The 16,941-nt window shown below is 30.0% G+C and overlaps 2 protein-coding genes across 2 annotated transcripts in view; both read left to right on the top strand.

Moving 5' to 3' along the window:
• Positions 1-3,933: 3,933 nt before the first annotated feature.
• psidin (phagocyte signaling impaired) lies at positions 3,934-8,460 on the top strand. The gene has a single exon (XM_014421852.3). It carries the CDS (start codon positions 4,373-4,375, stop codon positions 7,331-7,333), a length of 2,961 nt encoding a protein of 986 aa, XP_014277338.1. The 5' UTR covers positions 3,934-4,372; the 3' UTR covers positions 7,334-8,460.
• A 3,798-nt stretch (positions 8,461-12,258) lies between these two features.
• Gga (ADP-ribosylation factor-binding protein Gga) overlaps positions 12,259-16,941 on the top strand; it is a 10,229-nt gene continuing 5,546 nt past the window's right edge. The window contains exons 1-7 of the mRNA XM_014421856.3: positions 12,259-12,397; positions 12,519-12,773; positions 12,880-13,040; positions 13,123-13,356; positions 14,365-14,523; positions 16,339-16,555; positions 16,725-16,895. Of these exons, the coding sequence (XP_014277342.1) occupies positions 12,737-12,773; positions 12,880-13,040; positions 13,123-13,356; positions 14,365-14,523; positions 16,339-16,555; positions 16,725-16,895 (979 nt within the window). The 5' untranslated portion in view covers positions 12,259-12,397; positions 12,519-12,736. The remainder of the gene's footprint in view (positions 12,398-12,518; positions 12,774-12,879; positions 13,041-13,122; positions 13,357-14,364; positions 14,524-16,338; positions 16,556-16,724; positions 16,896-16,941) is intronic.

Raw genomic sequence — 16,941 nt, 5'->3', positions numbered from 1 at the left:
ATAAAACATATATCTAACAACTTATTAATAATTAGATTTTAAATATTATCTGAAATCCCATTAAAACTTAATTACAAGTACTAATTGAAGATATCAAACCAAATTATTAAATTTAGAAAGATAAATAGCTATTAAAATTCCACCGAATTATCCAGGAATGAGATAACCTGGGAGTGTGAACCTTCAAGTATTATACTAAACCACATAAAAGGGATTAAATGCAGTGTTTTTCCATATTCAGACAGGGACTAAAGTAAGCACGGTAGTTATCTCTAGGCTCCGTTTAACTCTAATTAGTAAGTTTATATAAGCACAAGCTCATGAATATTTATAGAAAGGTTCCTTCATGTAGAGGGGCCTCGGCACGGTCAGTCGGAATGGCAGTAAAATCAAAGCTGGACGTTCAGATTGATTTTGTACTTTATCTAAATATTAGCAGATCACAAAATCTCTAAGGGCCTGTTTCCACTGTTTTAGCAGTACGAATTTCATTTTCATGGGAAAACGTGAAAACCTGATATACTACCAAAGTAGGTAAGCACCACTCTTGCGCAACTACTTAACTAATAAAGCATTCATAGATTTGCACGAATGGCGAGGCGAATGAATATCATGTTCTTCTCGTCGTCTAGCCATACCGAAGGAAAACCTCGGTCAAAACCGAGACGAACAAGTAAACCGAATGTGTTAATGCGTGATCCGTGTAATAAACGTATTTTTTGACCCTGTCTATCCATTAGGTCTTCCTCTTGATCTGGTACTTACTACGGGACGATGTATACATACTTTTTCGCATTCAATGTAGCTGAACAAAATACTAATTCTGTCTTTCCATAGTGTCCTATCCCAGCCCAGACCATAATACATCCTCCTCCCATTTGACGCTTGCTTCAAAGTATTTTTTCTTTTCGCAAATCATGAAAATAATATCGATATCCATCAGGGCCATCCAGATTAATCCGATTTTCATCTCTGAAAATAACTTTCTTCCATCTCTTTCCCCATGTGATGGGTTCCGAAGCAAACTTCTTTCTGTTGGCTTTGTGTGCTTTTGAAAGAGGGGGCAATTTTTATCGTGCAGTGTTTGAATCACGTCCTTTTCATTGTCAGACAACACTTTTCCTCTAGGCATTACTTAATCAAATTTAATTAGACTCGCTGATTGAATTATTGAATGTAATGGCCACTAACACTGTTCCTACAGTTAGATTTAGATAAGAACTAAGAGACTGGCTTATACTTTTGTCGCACGTAAATATTTACATTTTAGCTAATCCTTAGGCAAGAAGGATCAGAACTCATTACAGACATGCTCTTCCAAAAGTCTGTGGGATCAGAACAGAATTTATTTGTTTTGGTTTAAGTATTACATTATATAATGGCAAAAACTAACATAATATAGGGTGGCCTATAATGTTGTCGGGGAGTATACTAGGTTGAGTATACTAGGTCCATCTTCCTTAAACAACTCTAGCGAGGCCGTCGATTTCTGTAGTTTTTCGTCGTTTTAATTTATTGATTGCTACCTACACATCAAGTAGATCGAGTTCGTCTACTTTATTCTGTTCTAGTTTCTCAGTATGGTCCAGATCCACATTTTCATTCAGTCGACAGTTTGCGCTGAGTTGTTCGAAATAATCCTTCCATATTCCCAACACATCTTTGACTGCCGTCATTTTTCCATTTTTATCTTTCTTCTGAGCGTTTCTGGCTATGAATCTGGCTCGTTCCTTTCTAATGTCAGCGTAAAAGAATTCACAAGTGTTTCCGGCTTGCCATTTTTTTTTATTAATATCTATGAATCTCTGTTTTAAGAAATCTTTTTTTTCTTATCATGATATTTTATTAGCAGCTTTATGTGCTGCCTCGTAACTGTCCTGGTATACCGTGTCTTTTTTGCCAAAATGTAACACTTTTCTTTTCCTTCTTTCAACCACCATCTTTTGGCATTCGTCTGTAAACCATTTCTTAAATTTTCCTTTTTCCTAAGTGCAAATTACTTTTTGAGCTACCTCTTTCCATAACTCCCAGTGTTTATTGATGCAAAGTCTCTCTTGCTCAAGGGATTCAAATCTGTTTTAAAGTTCAAAGTTGAAGGTTGATTGTATTTCAGGTTTTTTTAATCTATTGATTTCATACCTTGTCCTTTTATATGCTATCTCAATTTTGAGTACCCTCTTAAGCCTTTGGTCGAATATTATTCGGATCATGGCATGGTCCGAGTTGCAATCTGCTCTTCCAACGTCTCTTTTTGTCAAATATTATTCATAAACCAGTTTTTATTGTTTTAAAATGTTTAGATTACGATTTTTTTTATCTTCGACATTATTTTATTTTATGAATTTTGTAAAAGTGATTCCATTAATGTTGTTTTGTTCTACAGAAATAGATGCTTGTGTCTAGTTTATATTTTGTTTTTAATATGATTTTCTTAGCTTAATTTGTAATCATTATTATTCATTTTCTTGTCGTGCTTTATTCTGAGGACTCTTTAGTCACTTCGACGGGGCACATATACATAGCGGAATAAGTCAATCACAAAATGAAATAAAAACTTTTGTTGCTACAGCCAGTATTAGTCCAAAGCAGTGGTATTATAGCATTTAAAAATTAAAGTATTTCCTCCAGAAATACTATGACATGATAAAAGGCTACATTCATATCAAGATCTATGAAATCCTGAACTAGTGAAAACTGTCTTCTTTTTGGCGACACAAACATGAAAAACATATTGTTGTTGGACAATTTTAATTAGCTCATTTCTTCAGCTTTGAACAGAGCATAAAGTCTCTACCAGTTGTTCCCAAAAAGAGTTCCGTGAAATCCATCTCAGATTATCTTGCACATTTGTGCATATATTCTAGCTTTTGCTGAAAAGACGGCATTTGATTTAAAGACACATAATGTCTATACAATCTTAAAATTAGAATTTGCGGAAATTCTTTAATTAATTAAAACACGAAGACCACACATGTTTATCTGTTGGCAGTTTCTACTGCATTCCCTAATAATTTGTGCCAGCCTCTGCCCGGAACCATCAGCGTTCCTAGGAAAGAGACTATTCAAAGCAGCCCTTCTCCTGATATATATTATAGAGAAAACAGCTTTCTCCCTCCTCCTCCATAAATTTGGTGAGAATAATTATAAAATTTTGAAATACAATATTTCTCAATTTATTAGGTGTACATACGGCGTACTCATCAGCAGTGGAATTAAACCTTGTGGGCCCGAGGACGCTACGATATTGTTTGGCCATCCTTGATTGGGAAAGGGGTCAGAGAGGCATGGTACACTCCACGAGGAAGGAAGATCCGAAGGCCACCTAAAACCAGAAATTAGTGTGTAATGTAAATGTCACTTGTTTAATTGTTCTATGGCTCAGGGCTATGGGTGGTCACTCTCCTTCCCCTGAAAATCATGTTTTAGTTTAAAAGGTTTCTATGATGAAAAACGAAAAATTATGCTGCAAATGTTAGACCCAAAGTGAATAATATGAATCATTAAACTATAGCAATTTTTAACAAATACATTGCCTAAAAGCTCACGATGGAATTTCCGTGTTGTTTTTCTTATGCATTATTATTTACAATACTCTTTCTCAACCCTTTATAAATAACTGTTTTCACCAAAAAGACGTTATTTAAAGAAGGAAGTGCCAATGATAAAATTGTAAAATACTTATTTTATGAAAATATACAAAAACTAATAAAAATGTTTTGTTTTTTTCACCTCAATAATTTTCTATCTTTTTATCCCAATATATTATTTTTCATTTACGCATTACTTTTAAGTTAATAAATTATTATCAGCAATATTTAACAAATATATACGATGAAATAAATTAATGTATTGGATATTAGAATTGAATGTTCTGTCATTTCGAAAAATAAACATTACATTGTTTATACATTTCAAATGTTATGTAAAGTTTTCAGTGTATTTAGAACCTTATAGCAATATTACGGGTAAGGACATTCTTATTTAAAAATAATTGACATTTACCAATTATAGTGTTTGTTCTTAATTTATACCAAGTGTCTTGTTAACTTCATCATTCACCCAGAAGCAGCATGTGTAAGTGAAAATGTCGGGCAGGTTATGTTTTAAGTGGGGAAATAAAATGTCTGAGTGAATGTCAAAATTTAGAGACATGAAAGATGCCGTTACTTAAAAGACATTTTTATTGATGAATTAACCATTATTTAAGCCAGGTTTTAGTTTTTAAGACAACGTTCCGTTTGAACCAAGTACCGGTAAAATTGCAGTGATTATAATATAATTGTTTGTTTTGCTCTTTGCTGCATTTTGAACAGTGAATTGTCTTTTAGATCTTTTATTGGAATAAGTAGTGAGTTATGTCATTTTAACAAAAATGAGTTCAAGGCTTTCAGTATATCCAATGGCCGAGAGAAGGTTGAGACCAATCTATGATTGGTTGGACAGTGGCAATAATAAGAAAGCTTTACAAGAAGCTGAAAAGGTACTGAAAAAACAGCCTACTTTACTATGTGCTAAAGTTCTAAAGTGTTTGGCCTTACTGAGGTTGGGGAAAGAAAATGAAAGTATGGAACAGTTAGAAGATATCCGGAAAAAATGTCCTACTGAAGAGACAACACTACAGTTGATGACTGTTTGTTATAGGGAAGTTCACAAACCTGATTTGATTTGCCAAGTTTATGAATCAGCTAACCAGAAGGACCCAGGAAATGAAGAAATTTTGACAAATCTTTTTCTTTCTTATGTCCGTGTTGGAGATTTCAAGAAACAACAAACTACGGCAATGATGTTATATAAGGTCAAGCAGAAAAATCTCTATTATTTTTGGATTATAATTAGTATACTTATTCAAACAACAGATAAGTTGTCAGACTTAATGCCTTACTTTGTAACTTCACCATCTAGTGGCCAATATAATAAAGCTTCAGTAGCTGATAATTCTAAAAGTGTTGTTTTAAGGTTGGCAGAAAAAATGGTTGAAAAACATGTAACAGAAAAGAAGATGGAAAGCGATCAAGAAGTTTTAATATATGTTATAATTTTAGAAATGCAAGGGAGACTTAAAGAAGCTTTAGATGTTATTAATGGAGAGTTAGGAAATAAATTAGAAATAACCACCACAATTAATAAAAGGATTGATTTGTTAATTAAGATGGAAGAATGGGCAGAAGCTAATGAACTACTAAAGTCTGTTCTTATGGATGACATAGATGCATGGAATTACATTCTTCTTTATTTAGACACTGTGTTCCACTTGGGGAAAGGTCAAGATATTAATTTAGATGATGAAAACTCTTCATTCTACAAAGCAAAAGAATTTCTTTGTCAGTTGATGAAAGAAAACTTATCATCAAAAATAAGGAAACGTGGTCCATACTTAGCACAACTAGAATTTTATTCCAGAATGGTTGACAGTGAACAGTTGGGGGATAAAATTAGTGATGATATTGTTGAATGCATGTTGGATTTTATAAAAGAATTTGGAACAAAAGAATCTTGTCTGCACGATCTAAGACCATACTTGTATCTTCCCCCATTTTTAAAATTTTTGCCGCCCCTCAGTAAATTAGCTTTATTGAAGAAGCATGATGAATTACCTCAAACCAGAGGGCAAATGAATCTATGCATTCTTAATTTTGAAATGAGTAGAGTTTTTGGCATTAGAGAAAACTTCATGGCTGAAGAAAAATTAAGGTTTGTTAATAAAATGCTAAAACATTTCATTCATTGCCTTCAGTTCAATTCTGATTTACCTTCAACCGAAACTAGATCTAATGATCGATACTTGTTACTTGCTATTCATGCATTATATGAATTGTGGGTTGATACGGAACAGAGTAACTATTTATTTGAAGCCATTGTTCTGTCACACTATGCACTCTACCACAGCCCTTCTAATAGTCAGTTTAAAATATTATTAGTTAAGTTTTACCATTTACTTGGAGGAAGCAAAGGGGCTCATAATGCTTATATATCATTAGATTTAAAACATATGCAGCTTGACACCCTTGGTTATTTACATGTATTTCCTCTCTTGGCTAATGCTGAGTATACTCATGCTAAAACAGTCCTTTATTGCACATTAAAATTTTTTACGAACAACTTCAAAGAAAGCGCAGACCATATTACTTTCGCATATAAATATGATGCTTTAACAAAAATTCCTGAATTCATTCATATCCGAGAAAAATTAAACTATTCGACTCATTATAGGCAAGCAACACTCGAGAGAATGTTATTAGATATTTTCTTAGCTCAGTCACATTCAGCAACAATACAGATAGTTCGAGAAATGACTCCAATTGACAAAATTGAATGGAGCCTTCTTCAAGATAACCGTGATTTTTCTGTTCTGTGGGATATAGAAGCCGATTCTCGTAGATTATGTAACTCGACTGCAATACAGATTACCTATCTACAAGAGATTGTGTTTCTTAGACTGAGAAGTTTATTATTGCAATTATGCGCTGCATGTTTACAACTAGGGTCATGTGAATCAGAAACGTTCCAAGACACTGATAATGGTTATGATAGTGAAGGAAGTAACATATCATCCAACTACTTTATGCTAAAATCTTCATTGCATAAATTAACATTAGAACTTGAAAATAACTTAAGGACATTACAAACCAATGTTCCGAATCACATTTCTAGCCGTTACATTGCTGGTCCACCTGATTCCAGACTTTTAATGATTGTACAGTGTAATTATTTTGATCCAATATTAAATGAATTAAAATTTATTTTAAGTTTATTGCCTGGGGAGCACAGTGATAAAGAAAAAGCACATAGTCACTTAGATGCAACTCAACTATTTTTTAAAGAATTTTTTAGCATTATTTCTAATGAATTAGTGAAGTGTGATAATACAGCATCCAAAAACTTAGTTATTCAAATGTGTGCCCTTTTTGTTGAATTAATATCATTTTCATGCATCATCGCTGGGGTATGTGAATCTATTCTTAAAAAATATAAACAATGGTTGACAAAAAAAAATAAAAAGAAGAAAGAAACAGTGCAGAAATTGTTAGATTTTCCCAATGATTATGATTGGCGGGCAGATGTGGTCCTAAAATTCATAAATGCTATTTCTTCCTTTACAAAGAATCTAGAATTGGTTCTTAGGACTGAAGAAAAAAATTGGAAAGAAAAAAATATGAAAATAGGCGAGATGACAGTGTTGTACAATATAGATGATGAAAAAGAAGTCTCCTCTTTAAAAAAGATGAGTCAACTTGCTAATGATAATTTCAATTTAAGTTATTCAGGCTCAATTAATAATATTACATCAGTTTTGAAACAAAAGTTAAAATATATTGGATGCCATAAAGTTTGAAGTTGTATGTAGTATTTTTTAATTATAAAGTGATTGACAAGAAATTGCAGCTTGAAGCTGGTGTTATTTTAAATTATTATTATTGTATTTATATTAACGTAACTATTACATTTCTTCAAATAATTTTGCTCTCCAAAGATTTTTTTTATGTATGTCTTATTGCAGACTGATTAATTGTTTTGAGGAAGCCTTCATCTGACTAGCAATAAATAAATTAATATGTACATTTTTATTTTCTCTTGTTAGGATTTATTGAATAGATATTTTTATATGATCATTAAAATTGTCAGTTATATAAAAATATTAAATCTTTTTGTAAGCTGATTATTAATTTCATCCTAGTGTACAATATTTATTTTACAAAATAACACATTTAAGTATGAGACAATTTATAGTGTTATTAACAACATTGATATTAAATTTTTTGAAAAATGAAAATCTGATATATTATTTATGTCTATATAATTGTCCTTCAGTTGTATTGAACACTATAAAATTTAAATGGGATGCAGATCATATAGTTTGGATTGTTTTAATAAGATCTTTATATAACTTCTTTTTAGTGAAGTATGTTGTGTTTCTAAAACCATGCATTGATTACAAAACTATTTTCCTCACTCATTAATGTATATAATAATAAACTGTAAATAATATTGAGTATTGTTTCTTTTATATTCTGTAACTGATAGACTAAGTGCTCTTTTTGAAACAAACATATTTTTTTATGATCACAAAGAATGTTATTTACATTAAAGAAATTCTTACCCCTCTTTTTTTCCTTAAGAAGCTTAATTTCATTCTTACCCAGTATTTCTTAGCTGAGCACTTAATGATGTGGAAATATGCTTATTATTTTAGGTTGATAATAACCACTGTATTTATATTTTAATGCCATGATTAATTGAGTCTTCAAGGTTGGAAGAGTATCAATTCAATCTCTTTATTTCTTAGTATCATAGAATATTTTAAGTAGCATTTTTAAATGAAATTTTTGGTATTGTATCAGATATTCCTAAATAGTTATATTTTTTACATCTACCAATAAGTAGAATTATATGATAGCAAACTGTTACATATGGTTGGGAAAGTGAAAAACATTGTGCTATTCCAAAACTTTTTTTTTTTTTTAATAAATATTTAAAGAGATCATTCTCTCACTCCTTAAAAGCAATATTAGGACAAACTCTGTTGAAATTACAGACATTTACAGAACATAATGATGATATTCCTGTTTTCTGAAATAGGCTGAAAACAATATGATATGGCTACACCCATTTTCTTATATTTAAGACATTAATTCAACTAAATATTAATGAAACTATATCAAAAAGAATAAATGAATAGACTGTAAAATATATATATATATATATTTAATTAGAACTATTTTAAGTAACTGCTAAAAATATTTAAGTATGTTTTTAAATGATGTAAGTTTAAAGCTATGTACATTTTTTCATGGTTTCTGAAAGAAAGCAGTATAATATTACTGTACTTGCACATAGCTTCTATTCCATAAGCAGTTCACTGAAGTTACTCCATACTAATCTTCAGTTATCTATTATTTGAAAACTACTTTTAAAAAAATTCTCAGATAAAAAATATTCTAAATGTGAGTCGAAAGTTAGTATTGGAAATTGGGGGATTGTATATACGATGGTTAGAAGTCCTAATGTAGTAGTGATGGGGATTGGATGTGGTAATATTATAATTTAATTTGAAAATAATGCCAATGAATTGACCAATAAATTTATAAACTTGAGTTACATTTAAAATTATTAGTTGACTTTTTGAATGAATGTTTAAAAAAATATGTAGTTTTAAATATTAAAATATTTACAATCATATAGGTATATTAAAGAATAAACGCAAGCAAAATGATAATTTGGAAGAGGATGCAGTCACTGTTAACCTTTTAAAATTAATTACTGCATGGATAAATATACTATATGCAATGAACACTATTCATATTAAAAATAAGCATAGACTTTGCAATTACAGATGGATTTTGGGCTGGCTCAACCATAATTAAGAATTGGAAGAATGTTTATTGACCGTGTGTATTAATGAATGAAATATGGTCTGGATGCGGTCAAAAAAACTCAAATAGTAAATGGGTATACTATTTGAGTTTTTTTGACCGCACCCGGACCATATTCCATTCATAATAAGAATTATTTTGCTTAATCAAAAAAACATTTTTCCTATGCCAATATTCATCAACATTAATTCCCTAAATGTTATATATGTAACATTATTTGTTGCTGAAAGGCCATGTAAGTACTTCAGCTAATTTGATGCCGTCTGATTGAAAGATCATAAGCATAGTAAGAAAGTCTCTAATTTAGCAGCATCTTTTCTTTCTGAAACTGGTTCTGAATTCCAAAGATGTTGCAAGCCTCTGCAGATGACTTCAGCCCTGTGTTGAAAAAAAAAGTGTTAAAAAAATATTAAAATGAAGTATTATAATTTAAATATGTTAGACATAAGTCCTAGAATGGTTGAATCTGATTTTTGGTGTTAAAATCATAAAGCCATTTTCTTAAATAATGTAATTCTTAATATTTAAAAAAATTAATTATTTTTACAAAATTATATTATATATATTTGTAAAAAAAGGTTTTAGATAATATATATAACAGTTCACCATGAAAATAGTACTTTAATTATTTCAAAGAATAAACTTTATGGCAAGAAAAGAAGTACTGACATATGGGACAAATACATAGATCGGTTACTTGAAAAAAACATTGGTGCCTAGTTATATAAAAAAATATGAATTAAAGAATACATAAAAAAAGAAACTAATTTATAATATGTTATATTGTATAAATATATTTTTTTAATTTTGAAAGAGCAAGAGAGTATTGCTTGTAAAACTTGCCAAGTTTTTATATGGGTCTAACCTGGCAATAAATGCATTGAGAAAGGCACTAACTTAAGCCATCAAGTGTTATCAATGCATAGTATGTTTTATGAATCCATGCTATAAATATTCCTTAGTTTTTCAACTGAATGAATAGTTCATCGAATGTTAAAAAAATCTGATTCATTCATTCTGCCATAATTTAGATTTTTATCATTTTATAATCCATTCAACCAAAGTAAAAAACTACAATTTATCTAGAAGGAGATCGACTGAATAATTTATGATTTATGGTATAGTGAAATATTGAATAAATTATTTTCATTATCACCACTTCACAAGGCTGTGAGAATATGTTAAAACTGCACCATATTATATACTTACATCACTTAATGGAAAGTTCTAATTTAATAATCTAAATACATAAATGAAAATACTAAATTTCTTACTAATTACTAAAACATAAAGTAACAATTTCTTTTAACCAATGTTAAGGAGTACTCTTTCAATCTCAGTATTTATTCTTATACAACTCACTGTTCTCATATTTACCAATTTTGGTTTATTCTCCGTGTTCATTCGTATCGTTAATACAATTTAATTTATTTAATTTAGCCAAAAATGTTTCTTAAAGCAGTAATTTAATTAAAATTGAAACACCATACAATCATCTGATCAAATATAAGAATGAATTTATATCCTCTATTAATTCAAAAATTAGTCTCATCTCATTTGTAGCAGATCTAGAATTTGCAGGGCCCTGGGTAATATGAAATTGCAGGGCTTAGGGTGATAAGCCTCCCTTCTCCCCCCTCCCCTGGTTGGTAAAAGCAGGGGCCTGACAGAGGGTATGGAAGATATTGTCTAATTTTCTTAGTTGCATATAATAATCATGTATATTTTATAAGATTGATTTTTTTTTTTTTTTTTAAAAAAAGACCTACCTAACATATTTTGAACAATTAAGAGAGCTTTGGATTTTAATTACCTATTTAATTCAATAAATTCCATTGGCTAATGTGATTCCAGGGACGATCAAGAAAAGCAGAAGTCCTAAGCTGTCAAAACTACTAGCCCCTCTTTTTCAGTCATATCATTAATCTTAAAGACATCATAAGACCTAGGTTCTCTATTGCTCTTTCCCAGACGTTCGCGGGGCGAGGATTCCATGGTAATAATGACAACAATGTCATCGACTATTTTTTGTTCTGAATTAGGTATCGTTCAAGTACATTAATCCTAAACTAGGTGCTACCAAGTTCAAGATCATCGTTGGAACAAACCTCATGTCTGCGCAACAATTACCAACTTTGAGCTAAATTGTATAAGCCGTTTTCGAAATAGAGGTTTATAGGAAAATACATTTGTGAATGCGTAAGCGAAGGAAGTTGATGAAATTAGATAAACTTTATAATGCACTATTCCCAAAGTTTATTTCAAATAAGAGTAAATCGGAAGAGCTGTTTACGAAATATAGATGAATCGAGAAAATAAATTTAAGCATGCTTAAACGAAAGTGGTTGACGGAATCTGATGACTAATACTAAATTCATTTTCCCTTATCCTCAACTTTTTAACTACTTTATTTATTAATATCCTTGATGAAACTTAAAATGCGAGTAAACACTTGTAATTTTGAGGACATATTTTATTTTTAAATTCCTGCATCCGTACAAAGCTCTCCTACCTCCAGTAGTGAGGAAGAATAAAAAAAAACAAATAATAAAGAACATACTTAAGATTAGTAGCACAAAGTCGTCGTATAAATGAAAATCATCACTATAAAGATTATTTTCTTGAGAAAAATTGCGGGACCAAAAGTCTATTTTTTTTTTCTAACCAATAAGTATAATTCTTTATTTTTTTTGGTCATAAGTGGAAATGGAGAATCAAAAGTAAATGATGTTAAGATTAAAAGATGGTATACCTACAGGCTGTCTAGATTCTATTCATTAATGTTTGTATTTAAATAATAATATTACATTGTACCAAAAGGATATTTACACTCAATTCGTTTGTTTATTATCATGTAATCAGCATTAAAGAAGTGAATAAAATGAGTATGGATGAATGAAAAATTAAAAATACTCTTCAAAATACGTGTATTAAAAAGGTTGGAAATATTCAAATTAATTAGATACTTATTAAGGACGAACGAAGCAACATATTAACTGAAGATGTGCGGATATGGCGTAAAAATTGTATGTTGATCTATTTTAATTGATTTTGAATTGTCATTTGTTAGTATTTAGATGAGAAAAGGGGTATTATTAAGATTTAATGAAGTAAAAAGAATTAATTTTCTGTGTTTTTAAATTAAAGAAAAAAACATGAATAGTTGGATAAGTGGGCGTGCGACAAAACAATCCTGAGAAATAAAATGCCGCAACACCGCAAGTTGGTTAACCAGTGAAGAACCTTCGTATTTCATTCTGACATCTTTCAAGCTTTCAAGTGACTATTAGTCTGTGATATCTTAAAATGTTAAATGTAACTAGCCATGTTTTATAAATTTATTAAATGTTAGAGCTGCAATACAGATGGATATTATAACTACGAGTCTGGAAGCCCTGATACGTAATATTTTCAAATTTAAATTTTTCTATAATATAAATGAGCTTTGATATTGTTAATAATATAATATCAAACTCTAGTTAAACATTATTTTAATTGGAATTTCTAGAAAGAGCTACTAATGCTACTAATCAAGGTCCTGATAATGCAGCAATTGATGCTTTTTGTGGACTTATAAATAAAGAACCAGAATGTGCTCAAATCGCTGCAAAATTTATTACTGCTAAAGTTCACAGTCTGCAAGAATGGGAAGCTTTACAAGCTCTACTAGTATGTTTTGAGTTGTTTCCTTTGTGTTAGTATTTTATAATTGTTTTCATTGTCATGCTATAAAATTGTAAAATACTTTCAGGTGTTAGAAACATGTATGAAGCGTTGTGGAAGTGTATTTCATTCTGAAGTTGGAAAGTTTAGATTCTTAAATGAGCTCATTAAATTGGTTTCCCCAAAATTTATGGGAGCTCATACACCAGAATTAGTTCGACGTAGAGTGTTAGAATTAATGTATACATGGACAGTTCAATATCCTAGAGAGGTTAAAATCAAAGAAGCCTATGATATGCTCAAAAAACAAGGAGTTGTTAAAGTATGTATATTCCTAGTTACTTTATTTAAGGTAGTAGAAGTAATAAATATAAATTTTACTCACTCTTTACATGCTACAATTGCACACTCAAATACAGAATGTAATTTTTTTACTACTTATTGTCAGTCTGAAATTTAAGGAATTTCTTATTAGATCTCAGATGCCACGGAAGAGTTTGTGTCGACAATAGTTCAATTTCAATCAGGGAAGGAGTAAATTTTAATTTTTTTATGGTTTTTATTTAGTAGATAGTGATAAGAAAAAACTTGTTCAAATTAAGGAATTTATAATTGCAGCATTGAAACTAAACAAAGTTTTCTTCAAATGCAAGTTAAATTTGTCTTTGTTTAAATCACTTGAAGGGCCCTATTTTAGTAGTTAAATTATTCAAAGTTTTGTTTTTCATAAAATCATTGTATATTTAAAATTATTTTTTTATCTGCTACCTAATAGGCAGTTTTAATAACCTTCAAGACCATTTTAATTAAGTTGACATTTGAGGATTTTATGAAATAATCTTAGATTTCTTGTCAGTTTTGAAAATCTAAAAAAAAGTTTTGAAATGGAATTATTTCTCCTCTAAGTGCTAGTACATTATCTATGAAAATGAAGACAACAAATTTTTATAAAGCTTTTGTATCTTTTTTTTCAGTGACCTAGGCTATATTAAAATATATTAGTTACAAAAAAAAATTCATTATAAGAAATTTGTAAAATAAAATACTTAAGAATCTGTAAGAGTTAAATTATAGACACATGACGTGGGTGAGTCCCTCTAAATTAAAAAATAATTTTTTTAAAAAAATCAAATCGAAAAATCAACCTTGAATGTCATATTTTGCATTCACTTTGTTTTTGTTTTTTTACTTTACAAAATTCTTTACCCATATCTAAATACTTATTATAAAGTAATTATAATGGATTTGTAATTATTACTTTTCTTTTGATTTATGGTTATTTGCATTTGTTTAGGCCTACTTTCTATTAAAGGTTTTTTTTTTTTTTTAGGAAGAACCATCTCTGCTGATTCAAGAGAAGCCCTACAAAGAACAGCCTTCAATTTTGCAGGATGAAGAGAAATCTCAGCTACTCCAAAAGTTACTGCAAAGTAAAAATCCAGATGATCTCCAAGCTGCAAATAGGCTCATCAAGTCAATGGTCAAGGAGGTGTGACTCTTTATTTTTTAAGTTAACATTTTTTTCACTGAGCATATATTTTATTACTTATCGGTTTGATGATGTCTCAATTGTTATAACTTTTAAAAATGGAGAAAATATCATCTTTTCAACATTAGTATCAATGTTTACTGAAATATTACCATCTTAGGATGAAATGTATTTTTTTCTTGATTGTTATGTAATTATTGTTTATTATGTAAATAATTGATAGTTAAAAAGAAATGTGGTACTTCCACTTTCTCTATTTTAAGTAAAAATGAATCCTTGCTTGTTTCTAATAGCAACTTGTTTAGCTTTCAAATGGCTATATTTTCTCTTACTATATTTCCATTTATAAATTGAGTTAAAAATTACTATTGCCGTATTTTCATATATAAATGGTTATGACTATAATCACAAAGTTATAACTTTTGTTATAACAATCATGGAAATACAAGATTTATTTCCCTTTCTTGTAAATTATCAAACTCTTTCATAGTTTATATTTACGTATTTTTGATTTCTAAAAAAATGAGTAGTGGTTAATTATTTCAAATAAACAAAATTGAATGTATTTTAGAGGAAGGTTTTTTAAAAATTGGACATTTAAGCTCATTTATACTGTTTCAATCAGAGTAAAACCTACCTGATATTAAAGACCACCTAATTGTGTATTTATATGATGAGTTGTTCAACATTGTTGAGGAAATGGTAAAAAAATAATAATAAAATCAATGATGTAAAGTGGTAATTCCATTCAGTTGATTTTAGTAAAAAATTTGCTGTAATATCTCATGCATATACTTTCCGCAAATACATAATTTCAGTTTTGTACAACTTTCGGTTTATAGCAAGGCTGTTCACATACATCAGTAATTCCCAACTCATAGAAATCTGTGTACCACTAAGCTGGAAATTGAACCATGTGAGGCCTACTCCTACTCCCAATTTGGAATAACGGGGATTCTTCCTTAGAAAAAAATTGAAAGAATTGGACCACAGACCACAGGCTGAAAACCACTGATATACTCAGACCATTTTGTGAGACTTGGTTATTCTTGGTAGGCTGTGGACTATCAGTTTAGAACCACTGTATACACCAACCATTTCGCGAGATTTGGTTATTGTAGGTCGGTTGTCAGATAAATGTCTAGAGAACAAGAAAAAGGTATACATTTATAAATCAACTCAGAGGTTTTCAGTTTGTAGATTTTTGGGCATTGTCTACAGTAAGTACATTCCTTCCTATGCATGAAGGGTGTAATGGGCTTATCTTGTGTGAATTATGAACCAACAGAGACGAATACTGTTTCTAAGTGCTAAATATTAGAAAGTAAAAGGTTTATGAGGAAGGACAAGCTGATATTGTTTAACTAAGATGTTAAATCTAGCTTATAATTATGTGGTAAAATCTGCTGTAACAATTGTGAGCATAATGTCAAGTTAAGGTGGAAAGAATAGATAATTAATTATGAAGTAAAATCTTTAGTATAGAGTTGAAGATAGATAAGACATCATACTGTATAAAAATGAAACGGTTTTCTTAAAATTGAATCTATAATGATCCAGAGAACACTTTTATTCTTTGAGAACTTGGAAGGAAGTAAATAATTGTGAATTTAATTAAATACTGTAGTAATTTAAAGGTAGGTTAAGGAAAATGATTGATTAGTATTTACCTTAATGATGGGTTAGGTTTTTGAAAATTGATCTCAAAAGTCATGTTAAAACATGCAATGTGTAATAATGTTTCAAGTGAAATCATTAATACTATCAGATAGCCCTTTATCAATTAAGCTATTCCCAGGTTTTTTTTTATTATAGGATGAGAGAAGGGTAGAAGAAAAATGGCGTCATGCTGCTGAACTAGAAACAGCGGTCAACAATTGCCGCCTTCTTCGCGAAATGTTGGAAAATTGGGATCCTGCTACTGGTAGCAAAGAGGATTTAGATCTGATTAAAGAGTTACATTCGGCTTGCCTTGGTTTGAGCCCAGTATTATATAGGCTTGCTGGTTCATCTTCAGATCCAGCTTTTTGTCGTTAGTATACTTTTCAACTATTGTTGTCTTATATTAATTTATAGTTTAATATAAGTTAGTTTATGTAATTGATGTTTTAATAATATATTTTATATTACAATTTATGTATTCATTCATAATATATACACTTATCAGCATTTAAATTTGTTTATTATTTTTTTGTGATTAGAAAGTGTAATAGCAGCTAATGAAGAGCTCGGGGAAGTGTTTACAAAATACAACAATATTATGAAAGGATCTAGTTCTAATAGTTGTAATGATGCATCATCACTTCTCGACCTTACACCATCTGTACCCAAACCTACTGTTGATGATGCTGCAAGTCGACTAGCTGATATAGGTAATGATTGCTTTAGTTAGGTTATATGTAGATATATGTATATATA

The sequence above is a fragment of the Halyomorpha halys genome, unplaced genomic scaffold, assembly GCF_000696795.3.
Source record: "Halyomorpha halys isolate HHAL.00 unplaced genomic scaffold, Hhal_1.1 Scaffold343.1, whole genome shotgun sequence".
NCBI classification, from domain to species: domain Eukaryota; kingdom Metazoa; phylum Arthropoda; class Insecta; order Hemiptera; family Pentatomidae; genus Halyomorpha; species Halyomorpha halys.
Note: the sequence above shows the minus strand (reverse complement) of the source record. Positions and strands in the feature narration are given on the sequence as shown.

What these genes read in the sequence shown, in the direction of transcription:
- psidin (XM_014421852.3), top strand. Translation starts at nt 4,373, where the DNA reads ATGAGTTCAAGGCTTTCAGTATATCCAATGGCCGAGAGAAGGTTGAGA.